Source organism: Pseudorca crassidens, chromosome 20, assembly GCF_039906515.1.
Source record: "Pseudorca crassidens isolate mPseCra1 chromosome 20, mPseCra1.hap1, whole genome shotgun sequence".
NCBI classification, from domain to species: domain Eukaryota; kingdom Metazoa; phylum Chordata; class Mammalia; order Artiodactyla; family Delphinidae; genus Pseudorca; species Pseudorca crassidens.
Window position 1 is genome coordinate 11,701,127 of NC_090315.1, and position 25,291 is coordinate 11,726,417.

The 25,291-nt window shown below is 52.8% G+C and overlaps 1 protein-coding gene and 1 long non-coding RNA gene across 2 annotated transcripts; one reads left to right on the plus strand and one right to left on the minus strand.

Annotated features, from left to right (window-relative positions):
• Positions 1-5,131: 5,131 nt before the first annotated feature.
• On the plus strand, positions 5,132-25,177 carry LOC137215169 (uncharacterized). Its single transcript, XR_010939185.1, has 3 exons — positions 5,132-5,347; positions 22,053-22,150; positions 24,865-25,177. It is a non-coding gene; the product is annotated as an uncharacterized lncRNA (long non-coding RNA).
• On the minus strand, positions 9,353-16,149 carry CEACAM16 (CEA cell adhesion molecule 16, tectorial membrane component). The gene is made up of 5 exons (XM_067720645.1): positions 15,717-16,149; positions 15,108-15,383; positions 13,885-14,163; positions 11,486-11,812; positions 9,353-9,772 (listed from the first exon to the last, which is right to left on the minus strand). The coding sequence occupies exons 1-5, from the start codon at positions 16,147-16,149 to the stop codon at positions 9,708-9,710; spliced, it is 1,380 nt and encodes a 459-aa protein (XP_067576746.1). The 3' UTR covers positions 9,353-9,707.
• Positions 25,178-25,291: the final 114 nt, after the last annotated feature.

Below are 25,291 nucleotides of genomic sequence, written 5' to 3' on the forward strand. Positions count from 1 at the left end.
CCCGAGTCAGGGTCACAGTCCCATGGGGAGGGCTATGTCCCCAAAGGGCTTGACACTAGCTACAAACTCCAGGAAATGTTTGTTTGAATGAGTGAGTGAATGAATGAATGAATGCCAGGCTAAAGAGTTTGCCAGAGCAGCCATAGGAGAGTTTAATCAGAGGAGGGACAAGGTCAGACTTAGAAGTCCCCGGGTTCCCTCTTTTTTTTTTTTAAATTTATTTTATTTTTATATTTATTTATTTTTGGCTGTGTTGGGTCTTCGTTTCTGTGCACAGGCTTTCTCTAGTTGCGGCGAGCGGGGGCTACTCTTCATTGCGGTGCATGGGCTTCTCATTGCAGTGGCTTCTCTTGTTGCGGAGCACGGGCTCTAGGCACGCGGGCTTCAGTAGTTGTGGCACATGGGCTCAGTAGTTGTGGCACGCGGGCTCTAGAGCACAGGCTCAGTAGTTGTGGTGCACGGGCTTAGATGCTCCGTGGCATGTAGGATCTTCCTGGACCAGGGCTCGAACCCATGTCCCCTGCATTGGCAGGCGGATTCTTAACCACTGTGCCACCAGGGAAGCCCCCCAGGTTCCCTCTTAATCCTGGGCCTTTGCATATGCTGTTCCGTCTGCCTGGAACATTTGCATTTATCACCTCCCTTTCATCCTCTAGGTCTCAGTGAGCCATCCCCTCCTCCAGGAGGTCCTCCCTGACCCCCCGGCTGGGTCAGGCATCCCCCAACCCAGACTCCTGGGCTCCCTCATCTCATCCCTGACCAATGCTGGGTTGTCACTGTCTGTGACAGGTCTGTCTCCCCTACCGGGTCCTGGGAGGACGGGACTGGGTTCTTTTCACCCATTACCTTCTCCTCGGAGCTTACAACAGAGGCATCCTTCGGTCAGGACCTGGGTTTCAATCCCGACTTCCCCATTCGTGGAGAGTCTCGGGTGAGCGTGGGCCTCTCCTGGAGCCCCAGTTTTCTCGTGAGAAATGTGAAAAGAATGGTCGGTTCCTTCCCCAGCCTCCCAGGGCTGTGGTGGGACATGGAGAAGACGAGACCCTGGGTCCCGAGCTGACCGCGTGCCGGGTGACCGTGGGTGACCCACTTCCCCTTTTGGGGCCCATCTGGCTGGATGAATGGGTGGCAGGGGCCCCATCCTGCTGGGACAGTTTAGGAGGCCAGCGCGGGGCTTCCCAAGGCAGGAGGGTTAGGGACGGGCAGAGGGAAGAGGTGTCTGCTGGGTTAGGGGAAAACCAGCCTTCCCCATCATAGAACGGATGATGGGAGGGAAACAAACAAAGCCGGCTCCACCCGGGTGTGAGGGGAAGTTGGGGGAGAGGATAAGGGGCCCCGGGAGGTGGGTGAAAACCACAGTCCACAACTTGTGCCAACTTCCCTCCCGGAGCCTGTATGCCTCGGGGTCCAGGCCGTCTGCCTCATCACTGGCCTCTGAAATGTCTCACGTCTTCATTCCAACCTCTCTGCCTCTCCATCCCACTCTGCCTGCAGCCTTCCAGTCTCACGCACGGCAGCCCCATCGTTTGTCTGCTCAGGGAAAAGCTTAGAGATCCCTTCAACTCCTCTTTTCCCTCCCACCAAGTGCAGCCCGTCTGCGAATGCATCTGGTTCCACCTGCAAAGTCTATCCCCACCCCCACGGCCACCACCCTGGTCCAGCTGCCATCACCTACTGTCACCACTGCTGTTGCCTCCTCACTGGGTTCCCTGCCCTTGTCTGCTTGCAACAGCCTCTTCCAAGAGGCGGCCAGAGGGATCCTATTAGGACCTGAGTCAGAGCCCATCCAGCCTCTGCTCGGAGCCCTCCTGGGGCTCCCACCTCACTCGAGGTGACGGCCAAGGTCCTCACCGCGGCCTGCAAGGCCCTGCACAATCCCTGTTCCCCTCTGCCCTCACCTCCTCCACTCTTCCCACATTTACTCCACTCCTGCCACACTGGCTTGACTCAGCGTTCCTGCCTCCTGGCCTTTGCCCATCCTGTGCACTTGGTTTGAAATGCTTTCCCTGCCAACTTTCCACCCGGCTCCTCTGACCTTTCAGGTCTCACCTTGTGATAGGTTGAATAATGCCCCCCAAAGAGATCCAGGTCTGAATCCCTGGAACCTGCAAATGTTACCTACAAATAGATGACGAAAGGGACCGGGTGGATGGAGAGATTATCCTGCATTATCTGGGTGGGCCCTCAATGTCATCACAAGTGTCTTTTAAGAAGGAGGGAGAGAGAGACTCGACTACAGAAGAGATGGTGATGTGACAAGAAGAGCGGAGGTGGGAATGATGCAGCCACAGCTGAGGAATGCTGGCAGCCACTAGAAGCTGGAAGAGGCAAGGAACGGATTTTTCCCTGGAGGTTCCAGAAGGATCCAGCCCTGTGGACACCTTGATGTGAGCCCTGTAAGACTCCTTTCGGACTTCAGACCCCGAGAACTGTAAGAGGATACATTTCTGCTGTTTTACGTCACCAAGTCTGTGACAATTTGCTACAGCAGCCGCAGGAAACTGATACACACTTTAAATATCATCCCAGGAGGCTGCTTTGGAGTCTCCACCTGAATTACAGGGTCTGGTGTTTCTCTCTCAGAATCCACCCTTTTCCATCAGAGCATCCTGACCCTTTGTAATGACCTTTTAACACCTGTCCCCCGCTCTGGGTTATGAACTCTGTGTGAGGCCAGGATCCCACCTGTCTTGGTCAGTACGTGCTCCCGTGACCTTGCACGGGACCTGCTGAGGGTATGCACTCAACAGATATTGGTCAGATTCATCCATTCATCCGTCTATTATACTTATCAAGTATTTATTGAGTACCAAGTGTTTGCCTGGCACTGTTCTTGGAAGTGGGGGGTGCAGACAGTGATTCTGCCCTTTTGTCACTCCTTATCATGAACTGAATGTTTGTGTCCCCTCCCAAATTCATATGTGGAAGCCCTAACCCCCAATGTGCGTGTACTTGGGAGTGGAGCCTACAAGGAAGTAATTAAGGATGGGGTCCTGAGCTGATAGGATTCGCGTCCTTATAAGAGGAGACCCCAGAGAGCTTGCCCTCTCTCTGTCCCCATGAGCCCACGAAGAGGACATGAGAGCACATGGTGAGATGGACCCACCTGCAAGACACAAGAAGAGGACTCACACTAAAACCTACCCTGCTGGCACCTTGATCTTGGACTTCCCAGCCTCTTGAACTGTGAGAAATAAATGTTTGTTATTTAAGCCACCCTGTCTGTGGTAGTTTGTTACTGCAGCCTGAGCTGACTCAGATACCCTTCAGCGTGTATTGTCTCTCCATTGTTTTTTTTCCTCATTCCACACTGCTTTACGTATTACGACTATGGTGGTTTAAAAATGTTCCGTCGAAAGGTGGAGACGAATCCCCCTCCTCTTGAATGTGGCTGGATGTAGTGACTTGCTTCTAGTCGGTAGAATATGGTGGAGGTGATGGTGTGTGGCTTCTGAGACCAAGTCATGAAGGCACTGTGGCTTCCTCCTTGTTCACCCATGGGACAACTCACTCTGGGAGAATTCAGCTGCCTTGTCATGAGACTTCTATGGAGAGGTCTATGTGGCAAGGAACTGAGGCCTCCTGCCAACAGCCATGTGAACGAGCCAGGAAGCAGATCCTCCAGTCCCAGCCAAGCCTTCAGATGACTGTAACCCTGCCAACCTCTTAACTGTACCCTCACCAGAGACCTTGAGTAAGAACTATCCAGCCAAGGGACTTCCCTGGCAGTCCAGTGGTTAAGACTCTGTGCTGCAGGGGGCATGAGTTTGATCCCTCGTTGGGGAACTAAGATCCCACATGCCACAAGGCATGGCCAAAAACAAAAACAAACTATCCAGCCAAGCCACTCTCGGATTCTTGACTCACAGAAACCTTGAGATAATAAAGGTGCTGAGTGTTGGGGTAATTTGTTACGCAGTAGTAGATAGCTGATACAATAATAGCTCTACAGTGTGTTTTGTTGTCTGGTAGGGCAAGTCTCCTTATCGTTATTACTGCTATTTATTGAACACATATTGTGTGCCAAGCACTGACTTAAGGCGATAGACAAAAGAAGGAAAATTCCTGCCTCATGGAGCTCATAGTCTGGTGGAAAAGACAGATAATGAACAAGTGAAGAAAGAAATATACAATATGCAGTTCCCTGATGGTCTAATGGTTAGGATTCGGCACTTTCACTGTAGAGGTCTGGGTTCAATCCCTGGTCAGGGAACTGAGATCCCACAAGCCATGTGCATGGCCAAAAAAAAAAAAAAGAAAAGAAAAGAAAAGAAATATATAATATGAAGTGGAACATGTGTGTGTCATAAATGATCTGAAGAACAGAGCTAGACAACGTTGGGTGTTGGGGGGGTTGAGCATAGACCTTAATGGAGTGATTCAGGCATCCACAGTGAGAACATTCCTGGCAGAGGGAAAGGCCAGTGCAAAGGCCCTGAGGCAGGAGTTGTGTGGTTTCTTCAAACAGTAGCCAGGAGGCCAGTGTGGCCAGAGTGGAGTGAGAGGAAAGGAGAGAAGGAGGGGAAGGACTGTGATCCACAGGGGAGGTGATTCCAGAAAGGTGACCTTACCTCTGGGGGCACCTGACACCTGCTTCTGAAGGCCACTGTGGGAACTCAGGGAGCTTCTGCCTGTGGTTAGTGGAACGGGTGAGGCTCTTTGGCTGCCCTGGTCCTGTGCAACCTCGAGGGGCTGGGATGATCTCTCTGGACTCTGCAGTGTGTGTCAGGCTGGGCTGGAGTTGACCAGACTCCCTGCTTGGTTCCCAAAGTCCAGCCTTGGCACCCTGGTGCCAGGTACCCCCTCTTCCCTCCTCCTCTTCCTTCTTCTCACCATCCTCCTCCTCCCTCACCTCCTCCTTCCTATTCTATCCTCATCCCTCCTTCCTCTTTCTCACCCTCCTCCCTCTCTCTCTCCATCCTGAATCAACATTCCAGCCCAGGGGAGAAAAACAGGGCAGGCTTCCTTCCTCTCCCTGGCGGGGCTCCAGAGACTGACTGGGCCATTGTGTGTTTTGGCCTCAAGGTCAACCCTAAACCCCACCCCTGCCCTCCCCATTGCAGAAAGATTACTTGAGAAAAGGCACCTTGGGTGAGGGGGAGGGATGGGGGGAGAGAGGCATAGACGGCTCTGGAGGTCTGGCCTGGCTCCCACCCATGGCTAGTGGAGTCTGAGGGCCCAAGAGGACCCCAAGCCCCCTCTGGGCTTTGTGGGGGAGGGACACGGGGAGCCGCTATGAGCCCCTTGGGGCAGAAGACGGTCCCAGTCTCAGCCTTCAGTCTGAAAACCTGTTGAGTGATCCTGGGCCAAACCCTGGCCCTGCCCCTTCCCGGCTGAGTGACTTTGGGTAAGTTGCCTCCCTCTCTTTGTGCCTCACTTTCCTTTTTTTGTCCAACCGTCCCCGCATCTGGGTCCCCCAACTTGCCAGCTGACAAAAATCACCCAGGCTGTTTATTTAAAACATCCAGTTTCCAGGTCCCTTCCCTGGAGACACAGAGTCCCTGGGCCCAGGCAGAGACCTGGGAGGTGTATTTTTAATAAACAGCTAGGAGACTGGGGAAATGGGGCCCCAGTTCAAAGGGAGGCTGTGAGAAGCAAGTCAGGGAATCTGTGCTCAGGCCGCGTTTCCTCCGGCACCGGCACCGTGAGGATCAGCGGCGGGATTCTTTTTTTTTGGCGGCACCGCGTGGCTTTCAGGATCTTAATTCCCTGATCGGGGATGGAACCCCACCCCAGGCAGTGAAAGCGCCGAGTCCTAACCACTGGACCACCAGGAAATTCCTCATTATTTTTTACTTTTAAATTAAAAAAATGTTCAGCATCAGGATTCTAAAAGCTTATACGTGGGTATTATTTTTCTTGGAAGCCGTTTTCAGGTGATTACAATTTCCCATAAATTGTATTTCCAGCCTGTATTCCATAAAATGAGGGAAACCTGTGCCGTAGGGTTAATTAAGTCCCCCAGGAAGAAGGTATTATAGAAAAAGGGTTATAATTGGCTTTTCCATCAGCCTGTTGCCCAAACCTAACACCTGAGTGAGTTAAAAAGCATTTATCAAGCATTTATGTAACTAGATTCTCTCCTCGTATTGACTCATTTAATTTTTTCAACAGTCCTAGGAGGTGGGTACTATTACTATCTCTGTTTTACAAGTGAGGAAAAGCCACATTGCCTGGAGTCCCTCAGCTCAGGTGGCCACCTCAGCTCCATCTGGGCTCTGAGCCTGCACCCCTGCCTGGCCGGCCCTGCTGAGGAGTGATGGGGACTCTTCAGCTAGCCTCCTCCCAGCAGCTGTGGGAATTATGGAACATGGAGTGAGGTTTTGGCTCTCTGGGCCTCAGTTTCCTCACCTGTAAAATGGAGGAACTGCCAGTGATACTCATGAGGGTTCTTGTAGGAATTCACTGAGATAGAGATACAAAGGGACCAAATCAAAGAGGGGGATTGGACTGCCTGGAGGATTCAGTTCAGAAGCCCAGAGAGGCCTAGTGGGACAGGAGACTTGGTCCTGGGGACATTTGAGCCTCCACACCCTGAGGAAATGGGATCTGGCTTGACCTAGAAAACTGAGCTGCTACCCCCTCCCCTCCTTTGGCCCCTCCCGCTGGCCTCATTCTGCCTTGCACAAAGCCAGCCCTGCTGGAACACAACCCCAGTCTTTCCCAAATCCTGGTTACTGTGCCTGGGGCTCTTTCGCTTTGGGCTTAGGTGAGCAAGGCGATTTTGTTCAGCTTGGAAGGGAGGAGTTCCAAGGTGTGTCGTGGCAGAGCCTACCAGCTGCCCACCTGGGATCCATCCTTCCTGTCTTCCTTGAGAGCAGGACGCTGAAGTTCTTTGGAGCAGCAATATACCCAGGGAAAAGACTACATGTCCCAGCCTCCCTTGCAGCTAGGGTGGCCACATGACTAAGAACTGGTCAATCAGATGTAAGTGGAAGTTGTAGGGTGGGGAAAGTTCCTTAAAAGGGGTACAGTCCATAATGGGGCATGGGGCTTCTTTTACCCTTTGTCCCCCTCTTTCTGCTTCCTGCGTGGAACATGGATGAGGCAGCTGTGACTCCAGCAGCCATCTTGGACCATGAGGTGATCAAGAGAATAGAAGCTCCAAGCTAAGAATGATAGAGCAGAAAGACAGAACGAGCTGTGTCCCTAATGACACTGTGGACAATCTGCTTACGATTACCTTTTATGTGAGAGAGAAATAATCTTCTATCCATGTAAGCTACTCTTACATGTACCAGTTTCTCTTTTATCTTATATATTAATGTCCTCTCTCTTTGTTTTTTGTGTTATTTCCAGTCTCTCCTACGAGCCACCGAAGAAAAATTCTAACTGATATATATGTTACTGACTCTTTTGTGAATATGGAGGGGTGGGGAGAATATGGACGCTATTTCCCATTTTGGGGCTGTTCCTGTTGTTGGAGTTGAGTATGGGCTTAAATCTATCCTCACTTCCTAGCTGTGCCATTGCCTGGAAACCTCATATTGGAGAACACTGATTTAGCTAATAACTTTCAAACTCCATGGAGCTCCCTTAGTGCCCACTCAGGTGGGGCAGAGTCAGTGGACAGAACTTTTAGCTCTCTCCTTCCTTCGTTGGCCAGAATTGGTCACATGGCGACCAACAGCTGCAAAGCAGTTGGGGAAAGTGAGTACCTGACACTTTCAGCTTCTTTTATGGGAGGCAGTGCCTGCCATCATGAAAGAGGAGAGGCAAGTGGCTGTTGGGGAACTATTCTCTTCCCTCAATATATATATTTATTGAGCATCTAACCTGCTCTACTTCAATCAGAACAGTTTCTCTTTTATTTTATATATTAGTCTCCTCTGTCTCTTGTCATACTTGCAAAAAGTTTGTCTATTTCATTGGTATTTTCAAAGAACCAGCTCTAGGCTTTATTGACTAACTCTATGTTTTATTTTATACTTCATCCATTTCTGCTTTTACTTTTCTTACTTCCTTACCTTTTTACTTTGGTTTATTTCATGGACTTTTTCTAGTTTCTTGAGTGGCAACCTTATTTTGCTCAATTTCAAAATCTTTTCCTTTTAGTACTCTCAATGCCTTTAAGCATTTAAGGCTATCATTCCCCCTCCAAGTGCAGCTTTGGCCATATCCCACAGTTTCTTTCTCTCTCTCTCTCTCTCTCTCTCTCTATCTATCTATATAATGTTTTCACTGGCCATTGATTCTGGTTGGTATTTTGCATTTTAATTGCCTCTGTAATCCAAGTATTATTTAAATTTAAGGATATTTTTCAAAAATGTGTAGAAATTAGGTGAGAGGGAGGACTGTAGCTTTTGAATTGATATCTACTTTTATTGCATTGCTATTTTAAATAATATATTGACCTACCATGTAAGTTCGCATTTGAAGAAAGGGCTCTGAGGGTAATAAAATGGTTTGGAAAACTCTAGTCTATCCTAAGTCCACAAATTTTTGCTGATGGACAAATTGAGAGTCTAGTGAATCCATAGCAAATGCAGGATTCTAACCCAGATTTTATAACCCTCATTCTGGGTACCTTTCACCACTCACCATCTCAGCTCAACATGGCCATCCCCAGAAAGGATCTGTCTTGAAAGTTTCTGGGAAATCTCTCTACTAGGCCTTTCCATCCTTGCCCAAATCTCTCTTTCTACCCCAAGCCTGGAGTCTGCTATTACCACTTCTGACTAACACCAAGAGTCTCCCCATAGTAGGTGATCCTGGCTGGGTTAGGCTTGCGGCTCATACCCTACTAGTGAGAGGAGTTAGAAGACACACCCCTTCTGGTTCCCACTCCCCTGCTCTCCACCCCTCAACCCCACCCCTTCCCCATTTGCATTCATTTATTCATAGGGGCTTTTTTGTGTGTTTAGAGGAGGAGGGAGATATTTTTAGGACTGTGCAAGTGATGTTTGAGATACATGGCGTGGGGGTGGGGGAATCCCAGGACAATGGAGGACACAAAAGGGCATCTTTGGTTAAATGGATGAGGGCCAGAAGATGCTGGAACTCTTCTTGAGAAATTTGGTCATTCTTTGTCCTGTGCACAAATCAGTCCCTGGGTTATGGAGTGAGGCGCAGTGTAGGGGAGGGCCGTGTTCAAACAGGGCAGCTGTTGGGTGCCACAGGAGGGGCACTCTTTGGGCCACTGGGAAGCAGGACTCTCAGATATAACCTGGGGAGATGTGGGAAGGGCCTAAGGCCCTGACATCAAGCAGTAGGGGCTGGGAGCCCTGAGCTTTGGGCACCCCTGTGCATGCATGCAGCCAGACTGAGAAGCATCCTGGGTGGGAAAAGAAGCGAGTGTGATGACCAGGAATGGCAGAGCTGGGAGTGGTGGAAGGAGAGGCTGACACAGGCGTGTGTTAACCAGGATGTTTATAGCCTCTGTGGCTCTCCGACAGCTCAGTGAAGGAGTAGGGCCCTGTTGGCTCTAACTCTAGGGTGGAAGCAGGAGAACCGTGAACCATGGTCCTGCATCCTTGCTGGAAGCAAGTGGTCCTCCACTCAGGGGGAGGAAACAAGGAGGGTGGCACGAAGAGCTGGTCTCTCTGGAGGTCTCCAGGGCCATGGTGCTACTCCAGGGCTGTGGGGGAGGATGGGGCACAGGGGTGGAGGAGGTCGTCAGGGAGGTAGGGGACCAGGTCCCCAGTGCCCCCATTCCTTCTGCTCCCCTGCCCAACCCTGGCCTCCCAGCGGCCCCACCCGCCCCATGCTCAGCCTGTGCCAGGTTCAGGTTCAGGAAGGTGGCGTTGGTCCTTGTGCGAGGAAGGGAGGTTGACTGTGAGAAGAGAGACAGAGTGAAAAGGAATTCCGAGGCTTCATCGGGGGTGGCCTGCTGTCATTGACCAGCCTTCTCCCCCCAACGCTGACCCAGGAAACTAGAGTTTGATGAGTGAATGGGGAGGGTGCTAGGGTGTCTGTCAGTGATTGGGTCCCTGATCCTGGAAGCTTCAAGTCTGAGGGAGGGGGGGTCACTGTCTTTAACTCAGGGACATGGCTTCTGAGACTTCCTGGTCTGATGGGAGAGGCAAGGCTCCAGGGACATGACATCTCAGACCTCTGGGGATGCTCAGTCTGATAGGAAGACACGGTTCCCAACATCTGGGATCTCCCAGTCTGATGGAGGAGACACGGTCCCCAGCATCTGGGAGCTCCAGTCTGATGGGGGAGACATTGTTCCTGACTTTTGGGAGCTCCCAGTCTGATGGGGAGACACGGTCCCCAGCATCTGGGAGCTCCCAGTCTGATGGAGGAGACATTGTTCCTGACTTTTGGGAGCTCCCAGTCTGATGGGGAGACACGGTCCCCAGCATCTGGGAGCTCCCAGTCTGATGGGGGAGACATTGTTCCTGACTTTTGGGAGCTCCCAGTCTGATGGGGAGACACGGTCCCCAGCATCTGGGAGCTCCCAGTCTGATGGAGGAGACATTGTTCCTGACTTTTGGGAGCTCCCAGTCTGATGGGGAGACACGGTCCCCAACATCTGGGAGCTCCCAGTCTGATGGGGGAGACATTGTTCCTGACTTTTGGGAGCCCCCAGTCTGATGGGGAGACACGGTCCCCAACATCTGGGAGCTCCCAGTCTGATGGAGGAGACATTGTTCCTGACTTTTGGGAGCCCCCAGTCTGATGGGGAGACACGGTCCCCAGCATCTGGGAGCTCCCAGTCTGATGGGGGAGACATTGTTCCTGACTTTTGGGAGCCCCCAGTCTGATGGGGAGACACGGTCCCCAACATCTGGGAGCTCCCAGTCTGATGGAGGAGACATTGTTCCTGACTTTTGGGAGCCCCCAGTCTGATGGGGAGACACGGTCCCCAACATCTGGGAGCTCCCAGTCTGATGGAGGAGACATTGTTCCTGACTTTTGGGAGCTCCCAGTCTGATGGAGGAGACATTGTTCCTGAACACAGGGAATTTCCAGTCTGAAGAGGGAACACAATTCCCACCACCTAGAAATCTCCATCCTGATGGAGGAGATCGTCCCTATTTCAGTTTGAGAGATTAATTTACCTTCTGAGGGTAGGAATTCTGTTCTCACTCTTACTGTAACGCAAAGCATGAAACATGATCCCCGTTGTCTAGGATGACAGTTTGAAGAGGGAGGCATGTTCCGCCCTCTATACCTCTAGTCTGATGGGAGAGGTAAACGACCATCATTAGCCTATTCCTCCAGTATGGTGGTAGAGGCAGTATCTCCTGGGTTTTATGGTCCAGGAAAAAGGATGCCTTACCCTCAGACTACACACGGTATTTTAAAACCTTTGGTCTGGTGTGCCTCTTACAGAAGAGAGAAGGCATGGAAGCCCCGTTTAGTGTCCCCAGTCTGATGGAGGAAGCCTATCTACCCCTGGTCCAGGTCATCAGTTTGATAGAAGAGGCAAGAGCTCCATTGGGGGAGTCCCAAGTCAGATGGAGGAAGCGGAGCCCCTCTTCTGGGAGTCCTTTATGAAAAGAGGCCCCCCTCTCCCCGTCCCCTCCCCCACACTCACGGGCCACCTGCAGCTCCACTTCCAGCATCTCAGTCTTGCCCTGCAGCGTGACGGTCTTGAGTGTGTAGCGGCCGGCGTCGGTGAGGTTCAGCTTCTGCACCAGCAGCGAGCAGTTGGCGAAGCCCACCTCCCGGCCTGTGTGCGCGGGGCCTGCGATCCAGTTCCCCGACGGCAGCTGGCTGAGCAGCCGATTGGGCTCAGAGGCAGGCCCACGGTACCAGGCATAGACCAGCAGATCCTTGGGGTAGCCGTGTACGGTCAGCGTCACGTCCTGGCCCTCCATCGGCCTGGTCGGCACCGGCACGATTGTCATGGCGACCACGGCCGCTGGGGAGAGAGCGAGGGGGGCTGGGTCACCCGGGCCTTGGTGGGGCAGAGCGTCCGCCGCCCACCCCCCAACCAGCTCACCTATGCATCCCCCGGCTGGCACTCCCCATGCGGGTTGGCGGGAGGGAGACAGAGGAAGGGGGTGACTTGTGTGGTATGGAGGTGGATTTTGTGTCTCAGCAATGCCTGCCTGCCAGGGAGCTGTCTTCACCCGTCCGATTGAGAAACCCCAATGGGGGCTGTCTCTTCCCCCATTAGACTAGGAATTTCCGGCCTTTGGGGGAATATCTCTCCCATGAAACTGGAAGACCCTAGAGGGTTGAGTCATGTCTCCTCCATCAGATTGGAAATTCTCAGAATATGGGGGCCGTGTCTCCCCCATCGGATAGCTGGGAGCTGTGTACTCCGGGTGTTGTCTCTTCCGTCAGCTCAAGAGACCTCAGAATAGGGGGACTATAGTTCCCCATCAGATTGAAAGATTCCAGAGGGTGGGAGGCCATGTCTCCTCCATCAGATTGGAAATTCCAGATTATCATCAGACTGGGTCTTTCCAATCAGGCTGGGGACCCCAGAACTTGAATGGGGGCGTGTCTGTCCCATCAGACTGGAAATTCCTAGAAAGTGGGGGGCTTGTACTCCCCCATCAGATCGGGAGTACCCCAAAGGTGGGAACTGTGTCTCCCCCATCAGACTAGGAATTCTCAAAAAAAAAAAAAAAAGAAAAGCCATGTCTCCTCAAGACCATGTCTCCCCCATCAGATTACAAGATCTCCTCAAGTGTCTCCGGTGTCTCCTCCACCTGATTGGAAGCTCACTGAGGGTGGCTGTCGTGTCTCCTTCGTCACTGCTAGAATGGAGCATGAGGCATTGCTGCTTCTCCCTAACTGGCAGCTCTTGAATAGGGAGGCTACGCTTCCCTGTTTCAAGGCCATCTCTGCAAGGGCAGAGACCATGTCTCCTCCATCAGATCAGTCTGCCCCAGGTGGAAGAAGGGTGGCGTCTCCCTTTCCTCTGTCTCTCCCCTGGCACCTGCCGCAGGGGTGCTGACAGTTTAGGAGGCCGTTGAGGGCACTCTACCCACTCCCTGCACATACCTGCACACCTCGGACACCCCCCATCTTGACCTGCACAGACAGGGCTCTGGACAGCGCCTGAGGTCATCTGGTCCACCCCCCTGTCTCCTGCCAAGACCAGCTGCCAAAGCCCCAGTAGGGTGGGGCAGGAGGTACACTTACCTCTGGGAATGCCATTTCTGCTTTGGGTGGAAGAGTATCCACCCTTTGGATGAGGCCCAGCCTGTTAGTAAGAGGGAGGGAGGAGGGAGGGAAGGACCGTTCCTGCTGTCCCTGGGAGATGGTGGCCGCTTGGGAAGGAACCAAGGCGGAATGAATGAGGCCCTAATGTTCAAAGCCACCATCCCCAGGGGATAATAAAACGTCCCCTGAGGATCCTGATATCTCTGAGAAAACCAGCTGTGTCTGCACTACCCCCACCACCAGGTTGTTTAAGGACAGAGGCGAGACAGCGCCTCTCTCGCTGTGTTTTTCCATTTGCCGACGACTGGCTGTGATTTTCCAGGAGCGTATGCGTGTATGCGTGTGTGCGCAGGCGCACACCGGCATCTGGGCCAGATAACTGGGTTATCTAGTTGGATGCGCTGAGGTTCAGCTGTCTGTTTGGCAGGGAGTGGGTCCAGCCTGGAGCAGCTGTGACAGACTGAATTTAGAACACGGGCACCCATAGGAAGGGACATCCGAATGTTTTCCCACTCTGCAGCTGCACGGTTTGGGACATGCGGCCCATTTCTCCCTTTGCCAACCCTCAAGGAAGAGAGCCTGATTCGTCAGTTGTTTTCTGGGTGACAAGGCACAGACTTCCTCTTTTTGTCACCTGGATGAAGAGGGTCCACCTGATATGCCACTTTGTCACTTGGCCAACGCATGGGTTGAGAATCTCTCGCTCTCCAATCATCTCTTGGGCAAATGGTAGCCTAATGGCGTGTAGAGCAGCCAAAGCTTGAGTCCAACTGGGCCTCCATGGGGGGGGGGTTGGTCAGGCTGGGGACGACTCACCAGACAGTTTGACCACCACTGAGGCAGATCCAGAAAGCAGGGTCTTGGGGTTCTTAGCGATACACGTGTACGTGCCCTCCTGGGCTGCCGTCATGCTACTGATGTTGAGGTGGTCTTGGCCGTTCTTTAAGGCCCGCCCGTTGAAGGCCCACATGTACTCAGGCTCCGGGCAGGACTGGGACACGCACCACAGCGTGAAGGATGTGTTGAAGTCGACTTTGATGGTGCAGCCCGTGCGGGCGGTGGAATCCTGGAGGATGGCCACGCGTTCTGGGCCAACTGTGAGGGGGGGGAGGGAGAGAAATGGGGCAGTGGAGGGAGAGGGTGGTCGAGGTGGGCACCCCCCTGGCTTTCTTTCCACCAGGATGGGCCCCTGGGAATATCTGGAGGGGAAAAAGAGCTCTGGCCTTTTCGAATCCCACATGGATCTCTAACTCGCTCTGAGATCTTGACCATCACCTTCCCTCTCAGGGGAATCTCAGTTTTCTCTTCTGTAAAAAGAGGGTGTTGGGCCAGACAACATTTCAAGATATTTTTGAAATCTATGGTTCCGTTAAAAAAAAAAAAAAGTCTAAATGGTTTCTGATAAGCCATTCTAAGAGTCTAGAATTCTAGTGTTCCAAGAGCAGATGTTTCTATGTTCTAGGATTCTAAGATTCTAGAAATCTATGTTTCTAAGATTCTAGGGTTGGGTGGCTCTAAGGTTTTAGAATTAGATTCTAAGATTCTAAGACTCTCTGCTTCTAGAGTTTCTAGGATTCTCAGAGTCTAGAATCCAGTGCTTCTTAAATCCAGAATGCCCTGGGTGTAGGATTCTAGGTTCTAAGTTTCTCTACATTGCCGGCCCTCGTGTACCTGAGTGACTTCCTTTCTCTGGATGGTACACTGCATATCTGCTGCCCCTGGGAATGACTCCATGCTTTGGTTATGTTTTTAATTTTATTTCCCCTCCCGTTCTACCACTCACGCCGTCCCCCCTCCCTTTCAAAACCCACCAGTCCTGGAGGTATTGATTCAAAGGGAAGGATTATTCAATTTCAAAGGTGGTCTTTCGTCCTTAGGCGATGGGTCAAGTGCATTTTATGGGGAATCCCTGGTTTCTAACCCCAGCTGGCCTACTGACTCACTGCATGCCCTTGGGCACTCTCTCCTGGCCTCAGTTTCCCCATCTATGAGGTTGGGGCACTGGGTATCTCTGCAGGGGCTGGGCCAGGAGGACTCACAGTACACGGTCAGGTTGATGGGCTCGCTGCGGCTGACACTGACCGGGTTCCAGACCTCACACTGGTAGGCTCCGGCCTCCTCCCTGCGGATGCCGTGCCGGGTCAGCACCCGGCCATCAGGGGACAGGCCGAGGCGGACAGCGATGGGCAGGGTGTCGCCGTTGAAGAACCAGCGGACCTCGGCGGGGCTGGGGCTGCTGCATACCAGGCGCATGGTGTCCCGGCGCTCCACCAACGCCGTGCTGTTGGTCATGACCACAGGCTGGGCCAGGATCTCTGTGGGGCAACAGACAGAGGGGGAGGGGGCCGGGCACTGCCTGCTTCCAGGGCCTCCCCCTCCCCAGGCAGGGGGCATGGCTGGATCCCGGTGGTGCCCCTGAACCCCCAGCCAGAGGGGCAAAGAACAGGATGAGAGGCAGGTTTAATCCCAGAAGCCATCTGGGAGGAGGTGAGCATTTTAATGTTATTTTAGGTCAGTTTTTTTTTTTGTGATGGTTTTAATATTTTTTAGAATTTCTTTTTTGTTGTTGTTGTTGTTTTTAAAAGAAGGATTGGGAAGGAGATGGGAAAGCCCAGCTGGGGAAAAGGGGGCTCTGGGGGGTGTCTCACCATAGACCTGCAAGTGTCCGTAGCCCACCTCCGTCTGAAATTGCCTGTTGAGAGTCTGCAGGATGTAGGTGCCCGAGTGCCCGGGCAGGGCGCCCTGGATGATCAGGCTGCCGTCGGGGCGCACAGCCTCCCGCCCCGTGTGGGCCGGGCCAGGGGTCTCATCGCCTGTGCTTACGATGTAGCTGGCCACCAGGTAAGACAGACTGAGCGTGGGCCCCGCATACCAGTTGTAGGCAAGCAGCTCCCCTGAAAGCCCTTGGACAGCCAGTGTGACGTTGTCGCCCTCGGCTGGCTGGGCAGGCTCGGAGGTGATAGAGATCTCGGCCCCCGCGCTCAGGAAAGCGGCTGAGGAAAAGGAGCCAGAGGGGTGGGATGAGGTGGACTTGATCGCTCCCCACGTTTGATGGAGGAGGAGACGTGGCTCCTGGCACATGTGTTCCTACCACAAGTAAGTGCTCAGTAACTGTCAGCCAGGTGTGGAGTCTCAGTCCTGGTGAGGGGGCTATGATCTGAGGATTGGATTTGATGGGCTGTGCTAAAGATCTAGCTTAAGGCTTTGCTCATAGCAAGCTCATAGCACACTCTCAGCCTGCAGGACCTTGGGTACCACCCAGAGGGTTCCCCCCCCCCGCCCCCCACCGCTGTGAGAGTCACTAGGCCTCCACTTACGAGATCAGGCTGCCTCGTGTAGCCCCTGGGCCCCGACTCCCGGTCCAGCGCCCTTCCTCTGCCTCTCCAGAGGCAGAAAGTAGGGCCGTGATTAATACACTCCACCCCTTCTGTTCTCAACCCAACAGATAAGCCCCAAACCTGACTAGCTGGTCGGGGCTGCCTGGGTTTGAATTGTGTGTGGTTGCCTGGATTGAGAAGCCGAGCTGGTTCTCACGTAAGAAGTGCTTACATGCTTGGCTTCGTTTCTGGTACTTTCCGTGCTGATAAAGGCTGACTGTGAGCGAGGCCTCTGCGTCTAGCACTCAGCCCTGCCACTTTCTGGCTGTGTGACCCCGACCGGTGCCTTGACCTCTCTGAGCCTCAGGCTTCTGGTCTATGGAGTGGGGGGTCATGGGTGGGCCTTCTTCATAGGGTGGTTATGAATACGTGGAAAGCATTTAGAACAGCACCCAGCAAGCACTAGTAAACGCTGCTTGGAATGACCTTCAAACGACCCCAGGAGTTAGGCCCATTTCATAGATGAGGAAACTGAGGCTGAGAGGAGGAAGGCAATTGCCCAAACCATAGCCTGAGGGAGGGGCAGAGTGGCTGGTTACAACTTGCTCTAGTTAAGGCTTCCAGAGCTCAGTAAGAGCTTGCCACGTGAATGAAGGCATAGCAGTGGCTCCCTTGCCCTAGCGTACACCCGGCTCTTAGAAATCTCCAAAGTCCACCCTGAAGACCTCTCTGGGTGACGGTCCCCGGCCTGCCCCACACTGGTGTCTCTTAGTGGAGCAAATTGTGCCTGTGGGAAGCAGAGCTGTCCTCCCGACGCGCTGGACTTCCAGCTGACGCCTTCCCTCCCCAGGCCGGGGATCCCCTCCCTTCCCCGAGGCCGTGGGGGCTGAGGTTCTGGGGGCGCCATTCTCGCTCACCACTGAGGAGGAGCCAGCTGCATCTGGTCAGCACCATCTTTCACCCCAAACCCAGCTCTTGGAGACAGCGGCGTTGGCGGCCCGACGCTCCGAGACCCTTCCTGGTTGGGGTTTGGCTCCGTCTGGCGCTGGACGTGGGAGGGTTCGGTGATTTGGAGCCGGGGGAGATCACCTGAATTTGGAGGGATCGAGTCACCGAGGATCTGGGGCCCCGTTTGGGTACCAGAGCAGGTGTGGCAGGCACGGGCCAGGGGCCACGACCTGGCCAGGCCTCCTGGGGCGCTGCCTAAACTTCTTTGTGCCGAGGGCCCAGGTTTGGTACCAGGAGAAGAACCAGGTCATCAGGGAGGAGGAAGGAGGGGCAGGGGAAGATTTTAAGGCAGTTCTTAACCCACGGCCCAGTCCCTGGTCTCCCTGGTGAACTTGGGGGTCACCAAGGGATAAAACCCATCTGTTGTGACTGCCGTTTTCCCAGCCCCAAAGCTGTGGGTGACCTTTAGGTGTCATCTCAGTGGCTGCCCTGTGATGTGAGCACTGTCAGAAGCCCCACTGGCAGATGGGGAAACTGAGGCACCAGGTAAGGGCTCTGACTTACCCAAGTTCCGGCAGGCGGGGGAGGCCCGCGTGGCTCTATTTCCAAAGCCACAGAGAAGGGAAGGCTGGTGGCTGCACGCTTCCTTTGGGGCTCTGCTTCTTGGCCTCCTGCGTGGGGCTGAGAAATCCACATTCTCTCTCTTCTCCTCCTGAGGCCTTGTTCTTTCTAGATGTCAAATGGGTGTATGTGGAGACTTCGGGGCTAGAGAGAGTCCCGTTTTGACCTTGGCTCTGCACTTACTGGAAGTGGGGCTGGAGCAGCCCTTTCCTGAGTCTCCATTGACTGCTCTGAAAAAGAGGGGTGGTGTGGCCCCTACTCGGGGCTGTTGAGAGCAGATGCTACATGTCAGGAAGTTAGCCAGCACCAGGCAGAGTCGGGTCCCAAACGTGAGGTGTGGTTGACGTTACTGGACCTAGTTCCACTGTTCCTAGCTTCCATGACCCCGGGCGAGTTATGGAGCCCACTGGGCCTCAGTTTCCTCATCTGTAAAATGGGAGTCATGATCGTACACTCCTCATGGACTGTTGTGAAAAATGAAGTGTGAAATACTTAGCACGATGCCTGGCCCTGAGCAAGCCTCAAGAAATCACTCATTCATTTATCCTACAAATATTTAGTGAGCCTAGATTGTCTGCCAGGCACCGTCCTAGAGGCTGGTAGGTGAACCCTGCCCTCGCGGGGCTGACATTCGCAGGGTAAACAAATAAACAAAGTCTATTTCACATTGGATGGAGGTAAGTGCTTCGGGGGGGGGGGGAAATAAAGCCAGGAAGGGACTTCCCTGGCGGTCCAGTGGTTAAGACTCCGTGCCCCCAATGCAGGGGCCCGGGTTCAATCCCTGGTCGGGGAACTAAGATCCCGCAGGCCACTCAGTACGGCCAAAAAAGAAAAAGAAAGAAAAAAAAAGCCAGGAAGGGGGCTGGTGATTTTGGAGTCGGGGCAGAGTGGGGGGGGTCAGGGAGGATGTCTCTGGGAAGATGATGCTGGGCAGAGGCCATGGAGGGATCTGGGGGAAGAGCATTCTTGACAAACGTGCTATTATCGGTATCTTAATAGCTTCTGGGTCCTGGTTTCTCCAAGGCCCGAGCATCCTGCTTCTGGGCAGTGGGCCATACCTGTGGCTCACCTGTCCTGGTTTGCTCCTCCAGCACCTCGTCCTGAGCTGCCCTGGCAGGGAGGGGCTCTGACGCGGGGGTAGTGTGAGGTGAGAGGGGTGGGTGCGGCCAGGTGACTTGTGGGTGACCTGGCGCCTCCTGCTGCCTCCACCCCTCCTGTGACCTCACCTCACCCTTCTCTGTCCTGGCCCAGCCCTCTCCCCTGAGCCCGGGACCTCGTCCTAAGTGTCATTCAGGATGCCTCCCCCCTCCCTCGATGTCCCTGGGCACCTCTCCCTCACCCTGTCCCAAACTGACCTCGACAACATCTTCCCCCAGACCCGCTCCTCCTCCCGTCCTCTTATCAGGGATTGGCGTCAACATCCACCATCACTGGGACCGAGAGGCTGGGCCTTGTCCCTGAAGCCCAATCCCCCTCTGCCCACCGCGTACCACGCCCTATCTCGCCTGCCTCTTAAATGCCCTGTGTGCCTTTGTCTCCCTCCCCATGGCCCCTGCCCTGGTCCAGGTCTTCCGCCCACCTTGTCTGGCTCCCCCTCCCCAACTCCTCCCTGGTCTCTGGCCCTGGTTTGGCCCCCTCGTGGTGCCCAGAACCTGCTATGGCTCCCCAGTGCCCTCAGGAGAAAGCCCAGCTCCTCACCGTGGCCCTGCATGGCCTGGCCCCTGCATGGCCTGGCCCCTGCCTGCTTGACCAGCCTCACGGAACATCCCTTCCTTCTGGGAACTCTCTGCTCCAGTTATTCTGCCTCACTGGCGCTCTCTCTACCCAGCACACCCCTGCTTCCCTCTGCTCTATTCCATTGCCTATTCAACAACTCCTCCTCCTCCAGGAAGCCCTCCTTTGACTCTCATACTGGGTTAGGTGCACCCCTCATCCCCAGTCCCAGCCCTGACCACCCCAGGTCCTTACTGCCAGGGGGTTGGTCTGTTTCTTCAAATGGACTATGAGTCGTGGGAGGGCAAGACCAGGGCTGTTGTGGTCACCACCGTGTCCCCAGCACTGCCCAGCACAGGATTGGATACAGAGCAGAGGCTGAGAGAGTGTTTGTGGAACTGGACACCAGGGGTAGGTGGCACAGAGAGAGGAGTCTCCAGGGAGGTCCAGATTTCTGGTGATTTGCCGTCTGGCTGAGGAGCGAGAAGAGTTGCGGCTATTAGAGACTTGGGGGCAGATCCCGGCTTTTGTCCAGACTCCGCCATGGCTCCATTACCACCCACAGCATCACACTGACCCTCCTCTGCTGTCCTTGCCCTTCCTGATCTGCTCCCAGCCTTCGCCGCCCCAGCCCTTCCTCAGGTGCTCCCGGACACGAGCCCAGATATTTGGTCCAATTGAGCCCTGCAGTTTCTTGAACACCTACTATGTGCCAGGCCCAGCGGGCAGAAAGTAAACCTGGCTACCCTGGGCAGGGGCCATTGCCTGTCTGGGAGGTGGGTGGTGGGTGATCCTGACACTGACCTCCCTGGGATTCCTCTGAGAGTGAGAGACAGCAGGCGCGTGGAAGGCTCAATGCTGTGCCTGCCCCAAAGTGGGCACCGGGTACGTGGGGGCCATTGTTCATTCACCTTTGAACAAACGTTTACTGAGCATCTACCAGGTGCCGGGCACTGTGCTAGGCGCTGGGTTATAGCCACAAATAGGACAGACAAAAATCCCTGCCCCATAGCACTGACCTTTTGTTTGGGGAGATACTCAACTGACAAATAAACACAAACAGGTATACTATATCAGTGGAGATAATGCTATGGAGAAGAAGAAAGCAGGGGAGGGGATGGAGGTGTCTAGGACACTGTTTCATGTAGGGCCGAGAGAAGATGTTTTAGGAGGCGACACTGGAGTAGAGACTCAATGGGGGAGCTGTGCTGAATCTGGGGGAAAAGAATTCCAGGCGAAGGGAACAGCAAGTGCAAAGGCCCTGAGGCAGGAGTGTTTTGGTGAGTGTGAGGCTGGTGTGGCTGGAGCAGAGTGAGCGAGGGCAGAGAGGGAACAGGGGCGGATCCTGCAGGGCACTGTCGGCTGCAGGAGGACTTTGGCTTTTACTCTGAGATGGGAGCCCTGGGAGGGATGTGAGCAGAAGAAGGATAGGAGCTGACTTAGGTGTCAGTAGGATCTTCTGGCTGAGTGTGGGGAACAGACTGTGGGAGGTGAGGGCAGATGCTGGGAGGGAGTGGGGTGACTGCAATAGTCTAGCCGTGCTGTCCAGTATGGTAGCCACTACCATTAGCCTATCCGAGTTTAGATGAGCTGTGAGTGAAAAGTACATACCAAAGTGGTGAATATTTTGTAATGTATAGGAGTATTGGATCACTGTGTTGTGCACCTGGAGCTAACATAGTGTTGTAGGTCCATCTCACTTCAACTGAAAGAAGAGAAAGGACACGTAATCACAGTATCCTAATAGGTTCTGCAGCGAACAATATTTACGTTGTTATACTGGTGCAAACGCTAATTATTGATATAATTAAAAGTATGATAAAATTTTGGGGAGAGGATGAGAGGAGAGGTGGAGGTATTAAAACTTCATCTCATAACATCTACAGATTAAAAATTTTTTCTCTTCTTATTGTATCTATAGGAGATGATAGATTTAACTAAGCCTATTGTGATAATCATTTCATAATATATGTAAATCGAATCATCATGCTGTACACTTTAAACTTATACAGTGATATGTGTCCATTTTTTCTTTCTTTTTTCCTTTTGGCCGTGCTGTGTGGCTTCTGGGATCTTAGTTCCCCGACCAGGGATTGAAACCAGGCCCTCCGCAGCGAGAGCAAGGAGTCCTAACCACTGGACCGCCAGGGAACTCCCTATGTCAACTTTTCTTAATAAAACTGGAAAAAAAAGATTCTGAAGGTGAAAAAAAAAACCCCACCAAATATTGAAGATTTATTGCAGACACACACACACACAAAGAATGCAAAATAGATTGTTCACTTTTTATATTGAGTCCATGTTGAAATGATAACATTTTGCCTAGGTTGGGTCAAATAAATTCATTTCACCTGTTTCTTTTTACTTTTCTCCATGTGACACTAGGACATCTTAAAGTATATATGTGGCTCACATCGTATCTACTGCATGGCCCGGGACCAAGCAGGAGGTGGTGGACCAAAGAGAAGAGAAGTGGCCAGATGGTTGGTATATCTTACTAATGATTCATTATCCATGTTGACATTGTTGGCTTTCCCTGTTAGCCAGCATCACCCTCCCTCCCTGAGAACCCATTTTGCAGACAAGGAAACTGAGGCTCAGGCCTTAGCTTCAGGAGGTTAGAGTGGGTAAGTCGTTATCTCCTCCGCAGCTGGGGACAAGTTTCTCTGACCTTGTTTTGTCAGCTCTCTCCCCCAACCCCGGCTCTCTCTTCTCACCAGCCACATCATTAATGCCCTAGGGAGTGGGAGGTGACCTGGGACCTCCTCATTCTGTCTCCCTGCTGAGACCCCACCCACTACTGACTTAATATTTGTAAGATGGCCTGGGCTCCCGTGGCAGGACCTTTGTCCTGTCCTCCTGGGCGAAGCTGAAGCGGGTTTCTGGACCCCCCTTTTCTGTTCCCCTTATCTCTTCAGAGCGAGGCTGAGGGAGATGTAATATTTACTCATGGATCTGACTTCAGGGTGTGGCTTCCTGTGCCGGCCTGGCAAGGTCTGGCCTTGGTCCTGGGGAGGCTGTTATGTCCCCTTAATTCCTCACCCTCGAAAGAACACCCAGGCTACTGTCCCAGAGGGAACAGTGGATTGGAGGGGCAAGCCTCAGACCTTCGCACGGGCTGTTCCTTTTGGCTGGATACCCGTCCCTTCCCCCACTCCTTGTCCCCATTCTCACCTCATTCACCTGGGTTTTTCCAAGTCATTCAATCGTTTAACAAATATTTATTGAACACGGACTATCTGCCACGCTGTGTTGGGCAGACAGGCAACAACCCTTTCCTTGTGGGGCTAAATCCTATTGGAGGGAGATGGGCCATAATCAGGAAACTGATAAAGTGTATCATGTCAGGTGGAGATAAGCGCTATAAAAATATGAAATAGGGCAAGAGGGTTGGGAGGGGCAGGGATTGCTCTTTTCGTAGGGAGGGGTCAGGGAGGGCCTTTCTGAGGAGGTGATGTTTGAGCTGAGACCTGAAGGAGGTGACCGAGGGGGAATGTGACCGATCTGGGGGAAGAGTGTTTTTGGCAGAAGTCTCGGCAAGTGCAAAGGCCCTGAGGAAGGAAGGTCTTGGGTGAGTGTGAGGATGGCAAGAGGTGGGTGTGGCTGGAGCTGAGCGAGGGAGGGGGCAGTGGGAGGAGCTGGTTATAGAAGGAGCAGGGAACCCAGAACAGGGCGCTTTGGATGCCACGAGGTGGCCCATTATAGATGAGTCAGGTGATGGTAAGGTCCAGCTTGTGGTCTGAGAGCCAATGAGGGACAGAAGGGAAGGGTCTAAGTGTGGGGTGAGGGGCTGCAGGGGGACAGGTTGGTACATGTGAGGGGCTGGGCTTTTCAGGAAGGTGATTGAGGGCAGGAAGTGAAGGGCAGAATTAGGGAGGTGGAGGGGAGCAGAGAGAGTGCCACGGTTCTCTGGGGACCCCCAAAGGGCCAGAAGGACCTGCGAGGGGTGACCTGGCTAGGTATCCTTCCTCTCGGGGCCTCATTTTTCCCATCAAGAGTATGGGATGGGTTGGACTTGGGTTTAGAGTTATGGTTAAAAGCAATTTAAAAGCCATATTTTATTCTGGAAAACTTCCACAGTTTACACAGTCATCAAGGGCAGAGCAATGTCCCTCCCCACATCCATCACCCAGCTTGAGCCCATCTTATTTCCTCTCCCCTACCCATGATCCTTTCTCATTTATTTGAAAGCAAATTCCAGCCATGGTATCCTTTTATTCAGAGATACTTCAGCCTGTATCTCTAAAAGATAAGGACTCACAAGAAACAAAACAAAACAAAAACCAACCCTCACAGTGTCATTATTTTGCCTAAAATGTGAAAACAAAATCAACAATGAGCAATTCCTTAGTATCTTCAATACCCAGTCAGTGACCAAATTTCCAATCATCTCCTAAATGTCATAATCTCTTTACCAGCTTCACTGAGGCATACTTTTCATCCCATAATATTCACCTTGCACAGCCATTCCCCAAATCTAGTTTTAGAACCCTTTCATTACCCCCAAGGGTTTCCTGGTGCCGAGATCCAAAAATGGTGCAATATTTTGAAATGTTTGCTTCATCCGTGGAACGCTTTCCTCAAGCGAAATCCTCCATGGAGCCCCAGTGTGTCCAGCAGATAAAAATACCTCGGTCTCAACACAGCCCACTCCCCCAGATACAGAGACAAGCCTGCACTCTCATCAAAGGTGTGAAGGGTGGTGAGGGGGTGTTTACACCTCTGAAGCCAAGCTACCCACACCATGTGACCCCGGCAGACTCTTTCAGAGTGCAATGTACTTTTGCACACAAAGGGGTTGAATTTGGGAGAGAAGGGTTTTCCCCATGAATCATAATCACTCTTGGTCATGGCCCAGTCCACTTCCTTCCCCACGCAGCCACTTCCTCGTTTGTAAAACAAGGAGCCACAGCCCTGAGAATCTAGACGTGCCGATGGACTCACGGGAAGTAGGTAGTGGTGGGCAGTGACCCCTGGTGGGTAGAGATGGGGTGGAGAGAGTCAAGGAGCCTGGGAGCTCCCAGTCCCAGCCAAGGACATTGGTCTCTTCCTAATTGGGCCAAACACTGAACCCACCATCAGCGATACCTCCTTTGGGTTAAGCATTGCCCTGTCCTTGGTGACCTTTGCTTGGCCACACAGATCCCAACTAAATTTTAGTGGGTGTGGGTTACATCTTGGTCCCTCTTCCTTTCAGACTGGAAACGTGCACAGGATAAAGCTTGGATGCTAGCAAGACTTTGCTTCCATTCCCAGTTTGTCCCTTGACAGCCTGTGTGACCTGACCTCTTTTTTTTTTTTTCTCCCCGGCTGTGTGTGGCATGTGGGACCTTAATTCCTGGACCAGGGATCGAACCCGTGACCCCAGTGGTAGAAGCGCAGAGTCCTTAGCACTGGACTGCCAGGGAAGTCCCTTATCTGACCTTTCTTAGCCTCAGTTTCTGCATCTGTAAAATAGGGATAATCATGGTACTTGCCTTATGAAACTGTTTTGCGGATAAAATAAATAAGTAAAGCACTTAACACAGTGCATGACGTTTGGTAAATGCTCAAGAAATGCTTATTATTAATTATTATTACACTGGCTTCCATATTGCCTCCCCCACTAGACTCTGAGCTCCCTG

Bases quoted from the DNA above. Each gene is read 5' to 3' on its own strand.
- CEACAM16 (XM_067720645.1), bottom strand. From the start codon at position 16,149: ATGTGCCAGGAGCCACGTCTCCTCCTCCATCAAACGTGGGGAGCGATC. The intron at 15,384-15,716 runs GTGAGACACCCC...GTTGCCCCACAG, and splicing joins CGGACACTTGCAGGTCTATG to AGATCCTGGCCCAGCCTGTG. The intron at 9,773-11,485 runs GTGAGTGTGGGG...CTCTTCTCACAG, and splicing joins AGTGGAGCTGCAGGTGGCCC to TCAACCTCCCTTCCTCGCAC.